Raw genomic sequence first — 20,521 nt, 5'->3', positions numbered from 1 at the left:
CAATTTGCTCCAGTGTAATGTTTAGCACAGTAGGTGTAAAAAGTCACTTCTAAGAAAGTAAAATCTTCACACAAGACTGCTCAGTTCAAACCTGAACGTGTTCTTATAAATAAGTTTGATATTTCTATGCTGCGGAGTTTTTAATTGAGGTTTAAATGTCCAAATACATTTTACGGCCGTTTGAATTGGTTGGTAGACGGCAGCGTTATCTCATTACTCAAGCCTTTTAAAATGCAGTTTGCTCCTCAGGTGTCCCGGTAGTCCTTCGCTATCTGCTTCCCTATTATGCCTTTGACAGATTTCCACATAGAGTGAATTTGCTCTGAAGAACAATGATAATGGCTCAGCCAATGCGCTCGTTTCTTCTTTTTTCCTGCAGAATGTAATTGCTCTGACTGTAGACTGGTGAGACATTAGCAGAAGTGCCTTTTCTAATACCACTTCAATTCCTAGAAGCTCATGAAAGATGGAAAGGCCATGGCACAGTCTTACATTCAAGCTGAAGAACTCTTCGGGGTGCTTTTAGTTAAATCTCTCTTATGACCCCTCTTCTAGGTGAGAGTTATATTCTTAAGTTCAGATCCAACCACACTCAGAGTACTCGGATAAAGCTCACTTGGGAGCGATATCGACCGCCAGACTACAGAGACCTCATCAGCTTCATTGTGTATTACAAGGAGGCGTAAGTACCAGTTACTATTGTAAACCTATTTTTCACTTCCAGCTGGGATGGAGCGTTATATAAATGTATGTTTGTGTGTTGTTGTCTTGATGTAGACCATTCCAGAACATCACTGAATTCGATGGACAGGATGGGTGTGGCTCTAATAGCTGGAACATGGTGGATGTGGACCTTCCTCAGGAAAAATCGATAGATCCTGGAGTACTGCTGTCCCCCCTTAAACCCTGGACTCAGTATGCCATCTTTGTGAAGGCCGTCACTCTGGTTGTAGAGGACAAGCATGTTGGGGGAGCTAAGAGTGAGGTGGTCTACATCCGCACCAATGCATCAGGTTGGTTACACACTAGTTTCCCTCACTGTAAAAAAATTATATCAAATACATTGAATTGCTCATTTGAGAATGCATTTTGAATTATTATTTGATCATTTGAGCGTTTGATTTATCACTTGGGTAGTTGTTTGAAAGTTCAATTTATTATTTGATCTTTTTTGGCTTTTTCCATTTTCATTTTGTTAGAGGAAAAACTTCCATATATATAAATACATAACAGTAAAATACAAATTTACAGTCCACATGCGCTAAGAGTTTCTTTTTGTAGAGCGAACTACTTAAATTCATTCATTTATTTTCTTTTCGGCTTGGTCCCTTTATTAATCTGGGGTCGCCACAGCTGAATGAACCACCAACTTATCCAGCACATGTTTTACAGCGGATGCCCTTCCAGACACAACCCATCACTGGGAAACATCCATACACATTCATTCACATACATACACTATGGACAATTTAGCTTACCCAACTCATCTGTACCACATGTTTTTGGACTTGTGGGGAAAAACCGGAGCACCCGGAGGAAATGTAATGTAATGTGTATTTATATAGCGCATTTATTGTGTATGGCCATACACCCAAAGCGCTTCACAATCATGCGGGGGGGGGGTCTTTCCACACCACCAGTGTGCAGCATCCACTTGGATGATGCGACGGCTGCCACAGGACAACGGCACCAGTGCGCTCACCACACACCAGCTATTGGTGGAGTGGAGAGACAGTGATAGAGCCAAATCGGTGGAAGGGGATGATTGGGAGGCCATGATCGTATGGGCCGATAGAGGGACTTTGGCCAGGACACCGGGGTTACACCCCTGCTCTTTCACAAGAAGTGCCATGGGATTTTTAATGACCACAGAGAGTCAGGACCTCGGTTTAACGTCTCATCCGAAAGACGGCACCCACTGACAGTGTAGTGTCCCCTTCACTTTTACTGGGGCATTAGGACTCACATAGACCTCAGGTTGAGTGCCCCCTGCTGGCCTCACTAACACCACTTCCAACAGCAACCTAGTGTTCCCTAGTGGTCTCCCATCCAGGTACTGACCAGGCTCAGCCCTGCTTAGCTTCAGTGAGTAACCGGTCTTGGGCTGCAAGGTGATATGGCTGTGGTGTATAAACCCACACGAACACGGAAAAACATGCAAACTCCACACAGGCGAATGTGCTACCCACTGCGCCACCACACCGCGCCCAACTAGGTAAATGTGATATGAAATTTTACATTAAAAGGCTTTTTGCAGTGTGGAAAGGAAAGCAAGGTAATTTTCACAGTAATTCCAATAATGTTTTTTTCTTCAGAAGAAAGTCTTATTTGTTTTTATTTGGCTGGAATTAATGGATTTTTTAATTTGTTCGAAAACTATTATACTTTTAGTCCCCTTAAGAAATGTATTTTTCAATAATACAAAATCTACAAAGTCCAATATTAGCTATTTTGCATATGAAGAAAACATTTTGAAGTTGGTCATTTTAGTGATTTTTCCTGACACTAAATAAATAAAAAATGTATAAATTTAAAATTGCTAATAATTTCAAATTACATTAACATTATCACAGTATTAGTTTGTTGTTGTTGTTGTTGTTGTTAATAATAATGACATTAATGTTATTATTGGTGTTACTATTATTTTTGTCATTGTTGTTAAAGTCTTTATTTGTTCGAGTAAGGAGGTCTGAGATTCAAACATCAAAAGAAAATCGGTACACTGCCACTTTAGCTTTCAAAAAATTGTAATGTCACAATGTTTCGACCTGCATGGTCTTCATCAGGTTACACTTGGAGAAGTACAGCTCTACACATCACACCTGCAAACAATCACACCAATCAGCCAACAAGCCAGTAAACAAACACACACACATACAACAATATACATATGACAATATGAGATGCAAACCTACAATTGCAAAAAAGATTTCAAATAAAAATCTAAATTTAAACTTTCTCCGACAAAGTATTCAGTGTAAGAGACAAAGTATTCAGCGTAAAAATATAACGCATCACACCTGCAAAAAATAATCACATCAATCAACCAACAGGCCAGTAAATGTATGTATGCAATTGTATGTTTGCATCTCATATTGTCATATGTATATTGTTGTGTGTGTGCGTGTGCTTGTGCTTGTGCGTGCGTGTGTGTGTTTGTTCACTGGCTTGTTGTCTGATTGGGGTGATTGTTTGCTGGTGTAATGTGTAAAGCTGTACTGCTATTTCTTAAGGTTCTCCAATTGTATTGTTTAACCTGATGAAGACCATGTACAGTAGGTCAGAACGCTGTGACATAAAAAAATGTTTTGAGAGCTAAAGTGGCAGTGTAAAGTGGTGATTTTCTTCTGATATTTTGCTAATGTGTTTGTTTTTAATCAAGCACCTGCCTTTGAGGATCCTAGATGAGCTCACATTTCTATTTCAAGGTCTGAGATTAAATTAACTTAAAGTAACAAGTTACCTTTTTGGTGTAACAGAACCTTTTTGGGTGAAGAGAATTTTGATTTAGGTTAGGTAAACATGTTTAATGTAGTTGTAAAGACATTTTTACAGTTTTTTTCTTAACCAACAAAAATAACAGTTAATTTAAACTTTTTTCAAGTTGGGTTTTTACAGTGCTCCATGATCCACCAAGTAAAAAAAAACGGGGAAAAATATATTTTAATGCTGTAATTGAATGTTAATTATCAAAACAGAATGTCTAAAACAACATTAGACCCTTGTGAAATTTTTGGTTTCCTGATTTCATTTTTTTGGTTTATGTTTTATATGATTTGCCAGATTTTCTTGATTATTACTCCCAATGAATCAAAGCTGTTTTGTTGAAAGAAAACAAAATTTGATTTATTAGTCGCACTTTACAATAAGGTTTCATTAGTTAATGTTGGTTAAGCTATTTACTGATATGAACTTATTAAAAACAATACTCGTACAGCATTTATTAACCATATGTCAATATTTACTAATGCATTATTAAAATCCAAATTTATGATTGTTAACAATAGTTCATGCATTAACATGAACTAATGATGAACAACTTAATTACCATTAACTAACGTTGACTAACATGTATAAGTACTGCAATAAATGTATTGTTTATTGTTTGTTCATGTTAGTAAATGCTTTAACTAACACTAAAACAACCTTACTGTACTGTGTTACCAGTCATAAATATGTAAAATTAGCCCTTAATAAGATAAAAGGTTTAAAAAAAAATTATCAAGATGTATTTTTATTAGTTCAGAAATTATACTGTCATTCACTATAAGCAACCTTTATTATGAAAATGTTAAGCATGAACTATTGAATTTAAAGTTTATATTAATTAATATTCCCATTAATATTATGGGAAACAATAATAACCAAATAACGCTTAAAATGTTAAATAAAATGTCAACAATCCTCTTTTTTTAGGCAAACATTTTTCATTTAAAGCATCGAAGAAAAATAGTTTGACATTACCTTTTTTTGTTTTATTCTTACTGCAAAAAATATATATTCTGTTTAGTCTAATATTAACAGATATTGGTCCATGATTAAGTGTTCTGTATAGCTGCAATTTTAATTTCTTTATCCTCATTTGTCCAACTTTCATGCCAGAGAGAGTTCAGCCAACTGTGAACTCCGAACATAAAGTAAATTCATTTTTAAGACTCAATTTTAAGACTGGATCATAAGTCCCTACAAAATTCTATGTCCAATCAACAATATGACTTTTTATCCCAACTAATATCTTGATAATCCACAGCGCCGTCAATGCCCCTTGATGCCCGTGCATATGCCAACTCCTCTTCATCCCTGATGGTGAAGTGGTCTCCTCCTATCGCTCCCAACGGAAACAAAACATTCTACTTTCTCCGTTGGCAGCAGCAGGCAGAAGATGGTGAACTCTACCAGCATAACTACTGCTCTAAAGGTGAGTGCTCATTTGGCCAATGATATTCCAAAAGTAAATTCTTACAGTAGTTACTGTAAAGTAGAGCTGCACAATTAATCAAAAAAAGATCGCGATCTCGATTCGACCCCCTAGCCGATCTTAATTCAGCATTTCTACGATTCTGCCAATCTTATTTTCAAGTTCAGGAGAGAAGCGGCTGCACGAGTCTTTTCATTGTTTCACATACATTGCTCAGTGACATGGACACCTAAAAATTCACCTAAAATGACATTTTTGTCTTCATATAATGCTGCATTCGCGGCTGGGAAGTCACATGTGAATCACACAGCTGCTGACCGTGAGCTGTTATCGCAGAGAGGGCGGGCGCACCCTACTTAATGATAGACGCACGCTTGTCTACTTTAGCGAACAGAACCTGCATAGGCTGTGAGTAACGGGTAATAAAGTTGTAAATAATATTCAGTTAGTGGCACAGAGTGATCTTTTGAGAGCCGCGCTCGAAGTATGAACAGCACTTTGCAGTGAAAATGAAACCGAAAGCGTGCACATCATTTAAATAATCATATCGCATTTTAGAGTTATGACTGCGACAAGCATTTGATATGTTTTTTCTTTCATAGCAAACACAGAATTGTGCATGAAAATAAATGTTTACAGTGTCAGTATAACTACTCTGGCCTATATAATGTTGATTTTACCAGTGAATAAAATGGTCTAATAATGTTGTCAATGACAGAATGCAAGCATAGGCCTGTATCTCAAACATAATTCACATCAGAATTAATATAAGTAGAATAGAATTATTTATAGAAACCAGTAGACCTACACATAATATTATTGTTTTTTTACCATATATTTGAGAAAAAACAAGAATAATTGCTGACTCATATTAACCTTTATTTTACATCTACAGAATTGTGAGGAAATCGGGATCTTTGTTTTAAGCAAAAAAATTGCGATTCTCATTTTAGACAGAATCGTGCAGCTCTACTGTACAGTTAATCGTAGTATTATTATTATTATTATTGTTATTGTTATTATTATTACATTATATTGTAACTGTTCAACTGGGACTGTCCAATGCCACATTTGAATAGCTGTGTTAAAGGGAACTGTATTTATGAAAAATTTGTATGTGTATTGCTTCCGTTTGTTCAGTCAGCTCAGTCTGTGTGATTGTTTTCCATTACAGAGCTTAAGATCCCAATCCGGATCTCGGCCACATCTTTGTCAGACATGGAGGGCGAGACAAAGCCCACAAAATCAGATGTTGCCGGGGGTGAGAAGGGTTGCTGCCCCTGCCCAAAAACCAAGGAGGACCTGAAGGCAGAAGCTGAAGACCGATCCTACCGCAAAGTCTTTGAGAACTTCCTGCACAACTCTATTTTCACACCCAGGTACAGTATATGCACGAATGAAGTTCCTAGAGGGTGTCAAAGACAGTATGCTACAGGTCTATTTGGTTTAGTTGCTATTTCAAAGCATTTATAGTTCAAATGTTTGATCTTAAAGAAATATGTAGCATTTAATACAATGCAATCACTACCATGCAAATTTTGAGATGTTTATCCTTTTCTTGGGAAAAACCTAGGAAAGCCTGATGAAAGTAAAGCAGACCAACCTGTAAACATTTAAATGCTTTCTTTTATAGTGCATTTATAGCACATAGAATGCATAAACATGATTTTTGGCCGTAAGCGGAACATGTGTGTTTAAATTTCCTTTGTAGAGCAGATGCTTATGTGGTTAAATGCGTACAAACAGCCACAAAAGACCATCTTCTATGTGCCTACTGAATTAAATATGGCAGGATGTGTACTGTATATAGACCAAATTCACCCCCTTTTTTTTACTTGTATAAAATAAGAAAGTTTTTTTCATTTATTTTCATTTTAAGTGCCTCGCCTAAATCTGTTTGATGAACTGCCAAGTAATACACATTAGCACAAATGCTGTTGTTTGAACTTGCTTGGATATTTCCGTTCGATAAACCACTTTGGTACTGCATTGATTCGCCAGATTTATAAATCTAGAGTTCTGATGGAAAACTACTGGAAAGGTTCGGTGGGAACAGCGGCTGGGTAACTCCCATCACTTTCTGCCACAGTTTACAACAGTGGTCTGAAGCCCTTAATTTCTTCAGTCTTCCTGGAGAGCGATTATCAAAGCGGGTCTGAGCTCATAGTCTTGAGGCGGCTTGATTTCATGGAATCAAAACCAGAATTCTGGAGGTCGGACCGAGACCTAATTATTTCGACATGGAGCTGACAAGATCAGAACATGAGGTTTTGGGAAGGGGTCGGTGCCAGCAGCGGAGGCTGGAGCAGACTCAGATGGCGAGGGGGGGAAAGGTAGGGAAATCCAGGCCTGTGTGGCCACGATGTTTGTTGCTGGGGCGACGGTGGCGGTTGCATATTAAGATTTCAGCAGGCTGTAATTTGGGATGCACAAACAGACGCAGACTGGATTAATGAGACTGGAAAGCAGCCGCCGGCTGAGGGCTCGCTCCATGTTAGGCTTTTGTTTGGAAAACGAGGAGTGACGTCTGCATTGTGTTATTTGTTTACCTTGCTTGTGGCATCGGATGTTTTCTTGTCTCATGCGGGCAAAGGATGGCACACAGGAATCAGTTCAGGTTTACTAATAGCACATGCTTTCAAAGTTTCCGAGGGTTCCTTCAGGACATCTTTTAATCAGAGGTTTTTGAGGGGTTGTTTATTTGGTTGCAAGTATGTGTGTGTGTGTGTGTGTTTTGGGGTGGGCTGGGGTTTTGAGTCATGAGTATTGATGCGCAAATTGATGTCGCCAAACATCTTCTACCACTTAGCTTCCCCAAACTTCTGTTTTAGGACCTCTATTTTCATCAAGGTAATGGTTTGCAGTTCACTCCGGGACAATATGATGCTCCCGTTTCTAATCGATAGAAAACAGACTTTTTAAATGTAAATATGCTTTCCCACAGTAACAGGACTCTCATGAAGCATTCTTTTCTCCATTACTGATGACTTTATGTTTCCATCTTGACCTCAGGCAGCCAAAGGACTTGAGCCTCCTCCCTTTCTTTTGATTTGGAGGTTGGGCGAAAGGGTGGTCACTCACATTAATTCATCATGACGTCAGATTGACATTATACCCCAACATCATGGGGACATTGCATTTTGTTTGGAAATGAAAATTGGGTTGACGTCAGAACTCAACGTCAGGCTGACGTCAATGTTCAACGTCCAACCTAAAATCAACCACATATCAATATCTAATCAGGGTTCAACGTTAAGGTTTTTTTCTGTTGGCCCGATTGGCCCAGGGGTTCAGATTTTTACTTGCCCTGTCAATATTTTCTCTGGCCCCACCAAAAAAAAAAAGGTAAAGTTAATAACTGTTTCTAAGCCACGTTTTAAATATTGTGTCAAAAATGTGTTTGAATCTAGAATTTAAAAGAATTTAAAATGTTAATAAATGTATAATGAGCAAATTGACGCGTTGTACCCACGTCAATGTCTGTTTCCAAGATGTCTTTTTAGCCTCATAATTTGATGTTAGCGTCACTTCACTGTGCTGGTTTTTACCATGTTACAAAAAACGACATGCTCACAACATCCAATCAGATAAGAGAAACCGAAATAGCAATATGGTGTTTATGACATCACAGAGAGGGCTGCATTTAAAGGCTTAAAAGCACAAATTGTTTCTCGATTCTAAGACTGCATTCATACGCAATTGACAAATAGTCACAGGCAAATTGAACTTTTGTGACTAGGCAGCACAGATCAGGCCAGTAACAATCCTATCTACTGTCCCGAGCGCCTCGCATGCAGTCCTTATTGTTGAGTCCTGCTAATGATGTTACAACTTGATGTGGTGTGGATGTTACCAATGTGACGTCTATCGTTTTGGTTGCCATACCTTACGAGTAAATGTCAGTTTTTGGCTTAAGATGTTGGCTCGACGTTAGCTCACTTTCCAATAAATTCCAACCTAAAATCAACCAAATATCAATGTCATTTGATGTCGTTATTGGACGTCAAAATAACATTGTCCTTAGATGCTGGCTAGACATTGAATTTTGGTCGCCAGACGTTACGACCTAAATCTAACTTAATACTAACGTCTTATGACGTTGTGTGCCTGCTGGGTCACTAAGGCTTTTCAAGCTAGTGTTTTCAAATATCTTCTGAATTTATCATATCCACACTAAAACATCTAAAAAAGCTTATGCTTGTGTACTGCAAAACTGGTTTACTTTTTGCCTCTTTGAAACACTGGACAGACAATGAGGCAGTGTTGTTAATTGAGAGTGAAAATATAGACTTGGAAACATGCTAAAACAAAAAAAGCGAAATATTTGATCTGTTTGAAGAACACGTCATCAGCTTAACTTCACAGTAAGGACAATCTCACAGAACTCATAACAACAACAACAACAACACCGAAAGCAATCAGGCTTAACCACAGACACATGACATAACTAAAAATGCATTGTTTTTGAAAGTCTCTGTTTTCACACTCCACACTAAAATATAAAAAATGGCATTTTCAGATTTATCCACTGCAAAGAGCATTTACATAGAGTTCTGCATTCCTTGACAAAAGCAAAAATCTCATACACAAGGCTAAAATGGAGAGAAAAATATGTGTTGCTCCACAGACATAAACAGTCCAAATACACTCTGTTTCTGTTCACACAGTGCAGATGTTTAGACCAAACATGTCCTCTAGATGCAGATGTCTCTAGTCCATCTGTGTTTATCTGCAGTTGAGTACACTTTAAAAGCTGTGCACGAGGAAAGTGGCCTCCTAATCCATTCAAGTCTGAGAAAAAAAGTGGAGATGCTAAACCCTTGGGTGAAGCCGGATATGTTTTTCCATTCAACGGTCGTCTCTCTGTTCTCTTCCTCCCGTCCGCTCCGTCTCTCCCTCCTTCCTTAGACGTGCTCTTTGTTTGCTTTGGAGTGTCCGGCTCCCAGGAAATGTACAGCAGACCTACGTGGAATGTTAATGAAGTCCAAAGGAGGATCTTCTAGAGAGGTGTGGACGTGTCTTCTCTTCTTTCAAACTCCCACACAGCCGATCGGGCATGTATAACGGAAGTGGACTCGTTCTTGAGCCTTTTGCTTTGGTAGACTTGAATTTCTTCCAGGCAGCAGTTAAAGATTGACACGTACACCTGGGAAAAGGAAGACTGGATGTGCTGCTGTCAGTGCTGCTAGGTCAACACCTGCTGTTACAACTTATCATCTGAGTTTTGCAGGTGTTAAATCTCCCCTCAGGGCCCAGTGTGTCTCTTTTCTTCTTAATGTGAGACTGACCTTTTCCTAGTTAGCAGTCTATGCCAAAAGCATTTAGGTTAAAATCAGTGCTAATGGCCGTAGACAGTCACAACAGTGAGTTTGGTTGGGTTAAAGGTTACAAAGGAGGATTTACTAATTGTTATATATGGGTATTTCTTTCTGGTAGTTGTAGTCATCGATCAAGGCCTTGATTTGATTTGATCTTCCACTGTAAACACTCTCAAGGGTGATCTGAATTCCTAGTTAGTGAGTATTAAAATTGTCCAGTTGCTTCCAAAATTTCCAATCATAAATCATGGAACGCTATTCACTGGAAGTGACATGGAATGTGGTTAGGGTTGATTTGATTGCTCCTCCCTACAGCATTCTGAGTTGGCTTTTATTAAAAGTTTCCACTCTCACACATATACAAGAGCAAACACACACAAATATCTTCTCTCATTACTGTCAGTCTTCTGTTGATTAATTCAAGTTGGCAGAATAAGGCTTATAGTAGTGTTTAAACTTTCATAATCGTCTGTGATTCAAGTTTGTAATTGCTTGTAAATTGTCTTCTTGACGATTATTGAATAGGACACTCAAACACTTTCTAACTGCATGCCATGGGAAAAACACCTGCCGTTGCACTCAGGGAGCAAAACACTTGGCTTTTTTTTGGCACATGCAACAGGATGTCTTTAAGATTAGACCCTGATTCATCCCAGTTGAGGGACAGTATGACCAATATTATTTTAAATGATAAATGTAATTTAATTGAAGAAGACTTGTGGATAAATCAAAACAAATAAGCATGAACACAAACAATGAAACTTAAAAAAAAAAAAAATTGAGTCATATTTGCAACACTTGAAAAGCAATATCATGTGACCAAGTGTTCCGCAAATGTGACACTGTTCATCAATATACATCCACAAACATCAACAACAACTCAATCAACAACCAGCTACTACACCTACTAGTTTTGTGAGCAAATAAATAATGTAAATACTTTGATGCTACTTTACCTCCGGGCTTTATTACTTTATTATTTGAGTACAGTGAACTCATTATCATGTTTAAGAAACCAGTCTGAGATGATTTGCTCTTTATGACATGGCAGGTTGTCCTGCTAGAAGTAACCATCAGAAGATGGGTACACTGTGGTCATAAAGAAATAGATATGGTCAGCAACAATACACAGATAGGCTGTGGCGTTGACATGATGCTTAATTGGTACTAATGGGCCCAAAGTGTGCCAAGAAAATATCTCCCACACCATTACACCACCACCACCTGCCTGAACTGTTAATACAAGGCAGGATGGATCCATGCTTTCGTGTTGTTGACGGCAAATTCTGACCCTACCATCCGAATGTCTCAGCAGAAATCGAGACTCATCAGACCAGGCAATGTTTTTCCAATCTTCTTTTGTCCAATTTTGGTGAGCCTGTGCGAATCGTAACCTCAGTTTCCTGTTCTTAGCTGACAGGAGTGACACCTAGTGTAGTGTTCTGCTGCTGTAGCGCATCTGCCTCAAGGTTGGACGTGTTGTACATTTAGAGATGCTCTTCTGCATACCTCAGTTGTAACGAGTGGTTATTTCAGTTACTGTTGTCTTTCCATCAGCTCGAACAAATCTGGCCATTTTCCTGTGACCTCTGGCATTAACAAGGCATTTGCGCCCACAGAACTGCCTCTCACTGGATATTTTCTCTTTTTTTTGGACCATTCTCTGTAAACCCTAGAGATGGTTGTGCATGAAAATCCCAGTAGATCAGCAGTTTCTGAAATACTCAAACTAGTTAGTCTGGCAACAATTATGCCACATTCAAAGTCACTTAAATCATCTTTCTTTCTCATTCTGATGCTCGGTTGCTTGGTGCAGCTGATCGTCTTGACCTTGTCTACATGCCTAAATGCATTGAGTTGCTGCCATGTGATTGGCTGATTAGAGATTTGCGTTAACAGCAGTTGGACAGGTGTACCTAATAAAGTGGCCGGTTAGTGTTCATCTAAATGCTACATCAGATTCATCTTTAGTGTTTTCTCTGCAGTACATTCAGTGAAGTTATTTAAAGAATTTTGTGGTAAAATTGGAAGCTGTCAGACTAATACTTTTAATAATCAGCCAAGCATCCACAATTATTGGTTGTCATGTCTTCAAAACACTCGATTACAATTAGTTACAATTCCCAACCCATTTTTTTTCTTCATACAAAAGCTCAAATGTGTCTGTCTCCACTTTTCTTGTCAGTCTATGTGTGACACATCATGTCTTTTCCTCTCTTGTACCTGACACACTGGGCTTCATCTCAAACCATCCTGTCTTTCCCGTCTGTGTTGGATGTTTGGTCTGACTATTGACATTTTTACAGAGATCCAGAGCGAGCAAATCGTTACGCGTCTCCTAAAAGTGGCTCTAGGTAAGGCAGTCATTTCTGTGCAGTGGCAGTGGGTCTGCTGGCGTCTGGTAAGCTCTTGTGGTTGCTGCTGACTGCATGCGTTTAGTAGCGTCAGGGTTGACCTGTTGCCAGAGCCTTCGTTTGCTTATCTCCTCATGCACCGTCTCTGCCGTCAGATGAAGTCGCTCATATCATGATTATGGATGTTCGATGTGCGTTCTAGATATGCCTTCCCATTTCATTCACATCTGCAGAAACTGCTTCCCTTGCAAATATATTTTTAGGTTAAGCAATTATAGTGAATATGAATACCCGCAGGTTTTAGAACTGGACAGGGGAAAAAAATCTAAATGAGAGCAAAGAGAGAGTGAACAGTTCTTCGAAACACGCTCTCCTTTTATTTCAAATCTACCACATTTCCACGAGGGATCCGTCCCAGCCCAGCAGGATACAGAGCAGTCATAAGAATTTAAAAGATCTCATCACTCAGGATGATAAATGATGTATAAGATCCAAAAGAGCTGTAGGTTGTAGAGTAATGCCAGTTTTTGTCTGTGCTGCTAAGAGGTCTGTTAGTAGGACATTAGAAAATCAAGCCTGCGTGTTTAAGGAAGTGGTGTGTGTTGTAGAGTAATCGTGCGCAGTAATTGGCTTGTATGCTTTTAAACCAGCGCAGAATTTTCACAGTCCTGGCACTTATTGTCGTTCACCTCTTCCTTTTCCTCAATTTCTGCTTCCTTTTTTTTTTTTTTTTTTTTTTACAAATTACATTTTTTCTTTTATCTTTGTCTTTTTTGTCTTTTTCCATTTTCCACTTTTTTTTTCTTTTCCTAATTTTTGCTCTTTTTCCTCTTTCATTTTTACCTCCTTTTTCATTTTCTCTTCATTCCTTGATTTCATTCATTCATTCCTTTGTATCACTGTTGTTACTTTCCCCCCATTTACTCTAGTTATTTTTCTTTCTTTTTTATTGTTCTGTTATTTTATTTACAGCAGGGAAAATAAGTATTGAACATGACATGTTTTTTTTTGGGAATTATATTTCTAAAGGAGCTGCTGATACGGAACTGAACCAGATTTTGTTAAAAACCCAAGAACCCTGTGGGTCTCGTCTATCAAATCTGATCTTTATTTTGTATTTTCTATTGGATTTAAGTCAGGTGATGGGCTGGGCCATTCTACAGCTTGATTTTCTTTCTCTGAAAGCATTTGAGAGTTTTCTTGGCTGTGTTTTGGATCATTGTCTTGCTTAAATGTTCACCCTGGTTTCATCTTCATCATCCTGCTAATGTAGATGTTGGACTGAAGCAGCTAATATTAATTTACACTGGCCAAGGGCAGAGGTATTGCTGAAGAACTACTGGGAGATTTTAGCTGCTGTCTGGGCTTTCACTGCCATTCTACACCTCCCTTTCTTCATGTGTTCAATAGTTTTTCCCTGCGTCATTTCATTATATTATGCATAACTTAATTTGTAAACTAATATGATTTGTTTTCTTTGAATATATGGATTTCTTTGGTTGTTATCAACATCTGGGGAAAATTTCAAGTCAACACACCTTTAGAAATATGTTTTCTGAGAAAAATTGTGACATGTTCAATACTTATTTTCCCCGCTGTAACTGTGGCATTTGGTTATTTTACACTTCCTTTATATTGAATTTCTATTTAATTTCCCCTTTTTTCAAACTTTCCTTTTCCTTTTCATCTTCCTCTGCGCATCTCCACTTCCTCTAACTCTTTTGCACCCCATTTCAGACCTCCAGACAGGAAGCGTCGAGACTTGATGGGAGTGGCCAACAGCACACTAGTGTCGGGTGTGAGCAGGAACATCTCAGTTCTGGAGAGTAACATCACTCAGCCAGAGCTGCCAGAAAAAGAGTACCCGTTCTCTGAAGGCAAAGTCCACACAGAGTTCATGGAGATACACAACCTTCGGCCCTTCACCGTCTACCGCATTGACATCCACGCCTGCAACTATGAAGTCCACCGGTGCAGTGCTGCGGCCTTTGTGTTCTCCAGAACCAAACCGGCAGGTCAGCAAAAACCAACAAACCAAATCACTGCATATTCAGGCCAGTGAAATATTAATATCCACTGTGCCTACAGCATGATTTTTGGATTAGTTTTCCTGTTCATGTTAGCGGCAATTAAGCCTAAATGCAATCTAAACCTTATTGAATTACTATAAGAAAGCACTGGCCTTGAGCATACTTATGTTCTTCCACAGATAAAGCGGATGATATTCCCGGCTCTGTGACTCAGGAGAGGGATGAGAAGGGAGAAGGAATAGTGCTTCTGCGGTGGCCTGAACCTCTTCACCCCAACGGACTGATCCTCATGTATGAGATCAAATATCGTCTGGGAACTGAGGTTAGTGTGACAACTAACTCGTACACCATTAAGAAATAGTTATAACCAAAGCCAAAGCCACAAACCAACTGACTGAGGATGTGTGTCTGCGTGTGTGTGTTTCAGGCTGAGAAGCATGAATGTGTATCACGACAGCAGTACAAAGTTCTGCGAGGAGCTCAGCTTAGCAATTTGGCCTCTGGAAATTATTCAGCTCGAGTCAGAGCCACTTCTCTGGCTGGAAACGGGTCTTGGACTGAACCAGTGTCCTTCTACGTGCCACCCCCTAAACGTAAGAAATGCACCCATAGGCCTACTTGTAGGATAAGTGTTTGTCAAGAAAATAATAACGATAGTTGTAGGGCTGCACAATGTATCGTTTCAGCATCAATATTGTAATGTGCACATTCGCAATAGTCACATCGCATGATATGCATTGTTCATTCTGAATTATTAGAAATATAAGCTACGGAATCGTAGTTAATTACTGTATTTATACAGGATTTATGCAAAAACGGAAACAAAAATGTTTTTCTTACTTAAAATTACAATTACAAAAGTCTTGTTTCTAGTGTAAATATTTACATCCCAAATCAAAAAAAACTTTTTTTTTTACCCCACTGGCAGATAAGTTTACTTGTTTTAAAAAAAAAAAACTCTTAATTTTGACTTGTTTCTTCTGAAATTGAAAATAATAATAAATAATAATAAATAATACAATACAATACAATAATACAATAATATTTAACTTTTTAAAAGATTTTTTGTGATTTGGACTAGAAACAAGACTAAGCACCGTAAGAAATGCATTTTTTTTTTGCTTTGTAGATTATACAGTTAATGTACCTGAGTACTGTTAAACTCCACAGAAATAGTGTTCAAATGGTGCTATTCAAACTATCTTGTGAAACTGTATTCATATCGCAATATTTATCGCAGAAAAATAAAGTATCCCAATATCAGCTTTTTCTAATATCGTGCAGCCTCCGATAGCCTAGTGGTCAAAATTTGTATTTTCTATTGGATTCAAGTCAGGTGATTGGCTGGGCCATTCTACAGCTTGATTTTCTTTCTCTAAGACTATTTGGGAGTTTCCTTGGCTATGCTTTGGATCATTGTCTTGCTGAAATGTCCACCCTGGTTTCATCTTTATCATCCTGATAATGCAGTTGTTGGACTGAATCAGCTAATATTAATTTACAATGACGAAAGGTCATCAGTAATTTACAATGACAGAGGGTGGCTGAATAACTACTGAGAGATTTCAGCTGCTGTCTGGTCTTTCACTGCCTTTCTTTAGCTCCTTTTCTTCATGTGTTTAATGCTTTTTATTTATTTATTTATTAACTTGTCGGCGCAATAGCCTAGTGGTTGGTGCGCTGACATATGGTGCAGTAGCACGTCAGGGCATCCTGAGTTTGAATCCTGGCTCAAGGACATTTCCCTACCCCCCCCCTCTCTCTCCAACTTTGCTTCCTGTCTCAATACTGTTCCATCTAATAAAGGCAAAAAGGCCAAAAAAAATTACACAAAACTTAATTTGTAAACTAATAAGACTTGTTTCCTTTGTATATATGGATTTCTTTGGTAGTTTCTAACATCCAAAAAATTTCAAGTCAGCGGCACCTTTAGAAGAAAATGGTGACGTTATCAATACTTATTTTCCCCGCTATATATAAAATTATATTATATATATATTTTTAACTCTTTGTTAACAACAAGGGCTGCCAAAAGATTTTACGTTTACACAATAAAAGTTTTTATACATCATATAGTTACCATTATAAAATATAGTAGTCTAAAAGATTAGTTTAAATAAACAGTTGGCTTTCTGGTTTCACTCAGAAGCAAAAATCTACCCACAAATTTCAAAGAAAGAGATATTTGACATTTATTGTGATAATAATCAATATTGACTGATATGGGGAAAATGTAAAGTTGTTTTGACCATATCGTCTAGCCCTAAGAAAATGCTTACTGATGACTCTCTTTAAAGGAATGCTTGTGATGCAAGACATTCAGTCTAATGTTTTGTTTATATTTCTGTCCTTCTCTCTTACAGGGAATTATGATAATGCCTTCTACGTGGCCATCATTATCCCTGTTATAGTGCTACTTTTGCTACTCTTCGTGATCGTAGCTGTCATCATTGTGACCAAAAAGAGGTTGATGTCCCAGCTATTAAATACGAGACTTCTTTTTTTACTTCCACTGTCTAGTACTGTTTTTTATTGTGTTTTTATGCATGCTTCTTTTCAGGAATAGTGACAGGATAGGAAATGGTGTGCTGTATGCTTCTGTGAACCCCGAGTACTTCAGTCCATTTGAAAGTGAGTATTAGGTTTATAAACCAGGTTGTGTTGCATTTCAAATAACTTTCTTAACTAAGAGTATTTTAGCTGTTTTTAATCCAAACTAATACAAAGACAGTGCCTGATTTCCTGTTTTAAACATAATTATAACTTCATTTATAACTGTAAATTATCAATATTAATTATTAAAAACTAATACCTTGTTGTTTATATTGACTTTGATGCTTTCACTGACAGACAAAACTTATACATATGATTATTAGGAAAATGATTAAGTAATCCATATTGCTGGAATTATATAGCTATAAAGATTTATCTAATATTCTTCAGTCATTAAATCATCATGATTGGCAGAATATGTTATAGGATCTTCTATATATATTACAATTCTGCCGATTCTGTTTCTGCCACCTCAGTGTATGTGCCAGATGAATGGGAAGTGGCTCGAGAGAAGATCACCATGTGCCGTGAGCTGGGCCAGGGCTCTTTTGGTATGGTGTATGAGGGCATTGCAAAGGGTGTCGTTAAAGATGAACCTGAGACCAGAGTGGCTATCAAGACTGTAAACGAATCCGCCAGCGTACGTGAACGCATCGAGTTCCTGAACGAAGCTTCAGTTATGAAGGAGTTCAACTGTCACCATGTGGTAAGAAACGGCGGAATCTCACCATACAGTTGATTTTGAAATGTTAAATAGGTTTATTTAGTTATAGGCATACGATTCTGACGATATGATAACCTTGGATAAAAATATCCCAGTTTTCACGATATTGTGGTTACTGCTAAAATATGTCCTCCTTAGATGTCTTGGTAAAAAAATGCTACTTTTTTTTCCTCCATTGAACACAATATAGTTTACTTTAAGAAATATTTTAGCACAGTAAACATGTCAGGTTAAATCATTTAAATAAACCTTTGACTTCTGCTGTCTTCATTATTCTCAAAAACACAGATTTCTTTGAAACTTATAAAGGCACCTTTGGATATCTTTCATTTCTATAAATATGAATAAGCCACTGGACTTTTCAGCTCTGTAGTTGGTCTATAGCAGGGATCACCAAACTTGTTCCTGGAGGGCCGGTGTCCTGCAGATTTTAGCTCCAACCCTAATCAAACACACCTGAACAAGCTAATCAAGGTCTTACTAGATATACTTGAAACACCCAGGCAGGTGTGTTGGGGCAAGTTGGAGTTAAACCCTGCAGGGCACCGGACCTCCAGGAACGAGATTGGTGACCACTGGTCGATAGGATGTTGGTGTGTAAGTGTTTTGTTTTTCAGATGTTTGCTGAATCGTGGGTTTACTAGTAGCTCTTGATGTGGATGCTTCATTGCTGCTGGAGATACTGTTGCCTTAAATAAATAAAATTAAATAGTCTTTAAACAGGTTTCTTAGGCCCTGTTTACACCAGATATTAACATGTGTTTACTGTACATCAATCTGATCACAAATGGATGACACTAAATACTGTAACCATACACCAAACCTTAGTTAAACTATTAGTTGCCTTCCATATCCTTTTATTACTGGTAAGCCACAATGTACTGGAAAAAGAAATATACAAGAACACAAACTAAAATATTTTCTCAATATAAAATGAATAACTTCACATCTGCATAAAACATCTGCATACTAATCCACTATAATACAAAAACAAAATCAAATATGCAACCACTGATATGATTTCATTTTATTGATAATGATGTATTGCATGTATTGTATTGTAAGTGTATAATGGATTATTTTTTACTGTCAACTTCCTGCCCAGGGACTATAGATGTAAATTAGCTTTATAGCTAACTCTGGCACAACATGTCATGTTGTACATTGTCCCTGTATGAATAAGTAAAATAAATAAATAGGGATGCACAATACTGTTAAAATCTGGAAATTGCAATATTTAGTTTTTTTTATGCTATATATATTGCGATATGTGTACAATTTCATTGGAAAATTTCACAAAGATCCAGGTGAAGTCAAGTTTCCTCTTTAGACTAGTGAAGTAAAACCTTTATTTGGAAAGAATTCATTCATCTAATAATAATAATAATTCCTTAAATTTATATAGCACTTTTCTAGACACTCAAAGCGCTTTACACATAAGGCGGAATCTTCTTATCCACCACCAGTGTGCAGCATCCACCTGGATGACGCGACGGCAGCCATTTTCCGCCAGACCGTACACCACACACCAGCTAATTGGTGGAGAGGAGAAAGAGTGATGAAGCCAATTATGATATGGGAAGGGTTAGGAGTGGGTTAAACCCCTACTCTTTTCGAAGGACATCCTGGGATTTTTTACAACCACAGAGAGTCTGGACCCCAGTTTTAATTTCTCATTTAAAAGACGGCGCTCACTGAGCAGTATAGAGTCCCAGTCACTATTAGGACCCACACAGACCTCAGGTTGAGTGGCCCCTGCTGGCCTCACTAACACCACTTCCAGCAGCAACCTAGCTTTCCCATGTTGTCTCCCATCCAGGTACTGACCAGACGCAGCCCTGCTTAGCTTCAGTGGGCGACCATGTGAGAGTTGCAGAGAGCTAGCTGCCGGCTATTTAGATTGCTTGAGTTAGGATTGCGCCTGAATGCTTTAAATGCTCACACAGTTACAGGCTTTATAAACACATGCATATGATAAACTTTCGCTCTATTATGGTTAAATTTTGAAGTAACTCCTTAAATCTCATGTGTTCTGAACTGTGGCTCCTGGTAGAGATCTGGGCGGGACAAAATTTTAGTACGAACCCGACCGCTCCCACTTATATTCAGCATTTGTTGTCCTGTTGCCCAGAGTCCAGACAGCCTATAACAAGCTGTCTGTAAAAAACACAAACACATAGACACACAGCATCACACTCTTTCTCATTCACACATACACACACATAGACAGCACCAACCTCTCTCTCTCATTCACACACATACACAGACAGATAGACAGCAACAAACAAGCTACACACAGCATCACGCCCTCTCATTCACACACATACATACGTGTGCTCGCTCGCTCATTTGGGAGTCTGGTGCGATATTGTTAGACCGCCTGCTCCTGTTCAAATTACACCAGTTACCGACCGCTCCCAGGCTGTTTTAGAAAATTTATTCCCACGCCGCAAGAAATCACAAAAAATCTGGTCGGAATGCAGACATCGATGTGACTCCTGCAGATGCTCACATTGTGATATCAATGCTAAAATTATATATTGTGCAACCCTAGGTGTGAAGTACTGTATAAATAGTTCAGGTAGTGTTCACAAAGAATATATATAAAAAAAAGAATACTTTAC

At 38.2% G+C, this 20,521-nt stretch overlaps 1 protein-coding gene across 2 annotated transcripts in view; it reads left to right on the top strand.

Moving 5' to 3' along the window:
* Nucleotides 1-20,521, top strand: part of igf1ra (insulin-like growth factor 1a receptor) — a 168,190-nt gene that overhangs the window by 134,318 nt on the left and 13,351 nt on the right. For both annotated transcript variants that reach the window (XM_087291453.1, NM_152968.1), the window contains 10 exon segments: nt 556-682; nt 778-1,013; nt 4,751-4,918; nt 6,093-6,297; nt 14,328-14,605; nt 14,800-14,942; nt 15,048-15,213; nt 16,984-17,086; nt 17,181-17,251; nt 17,650-17,879. In XM_087291453.1, coding sequence (XP_087147579.1) covers nt 556-682; nt 778-1,013; nt 4,751-4,918; nt 6,093-6,297; nt 14,328-14,605; nt 14,800-14,942; nt 15,048-15,213; nt 16,984-17,086; nt 17,181-17,251; nt 17,650-17,879 — 1,727 coding nt within the window.

The sequence above is a fragment of the Danio rerio genome, chromosome 18, assembly GCF_052040795.2.
Source record: "Danio rerio strain M-AB ecotype USA chromosome 18, GRCz13ab, whole genome shotgun sequence".
NCBI classification, from domain to species: Eukaryota; Metazoa; Chordata; class Actinopteri; order Cypriniformes; family Danionidae; genus Danio; species Danio rerio.
Note: the sequence above shows the minus strand (reverse complement) of the source record. Positions and strands in the feature narration are given on the sequence as shown.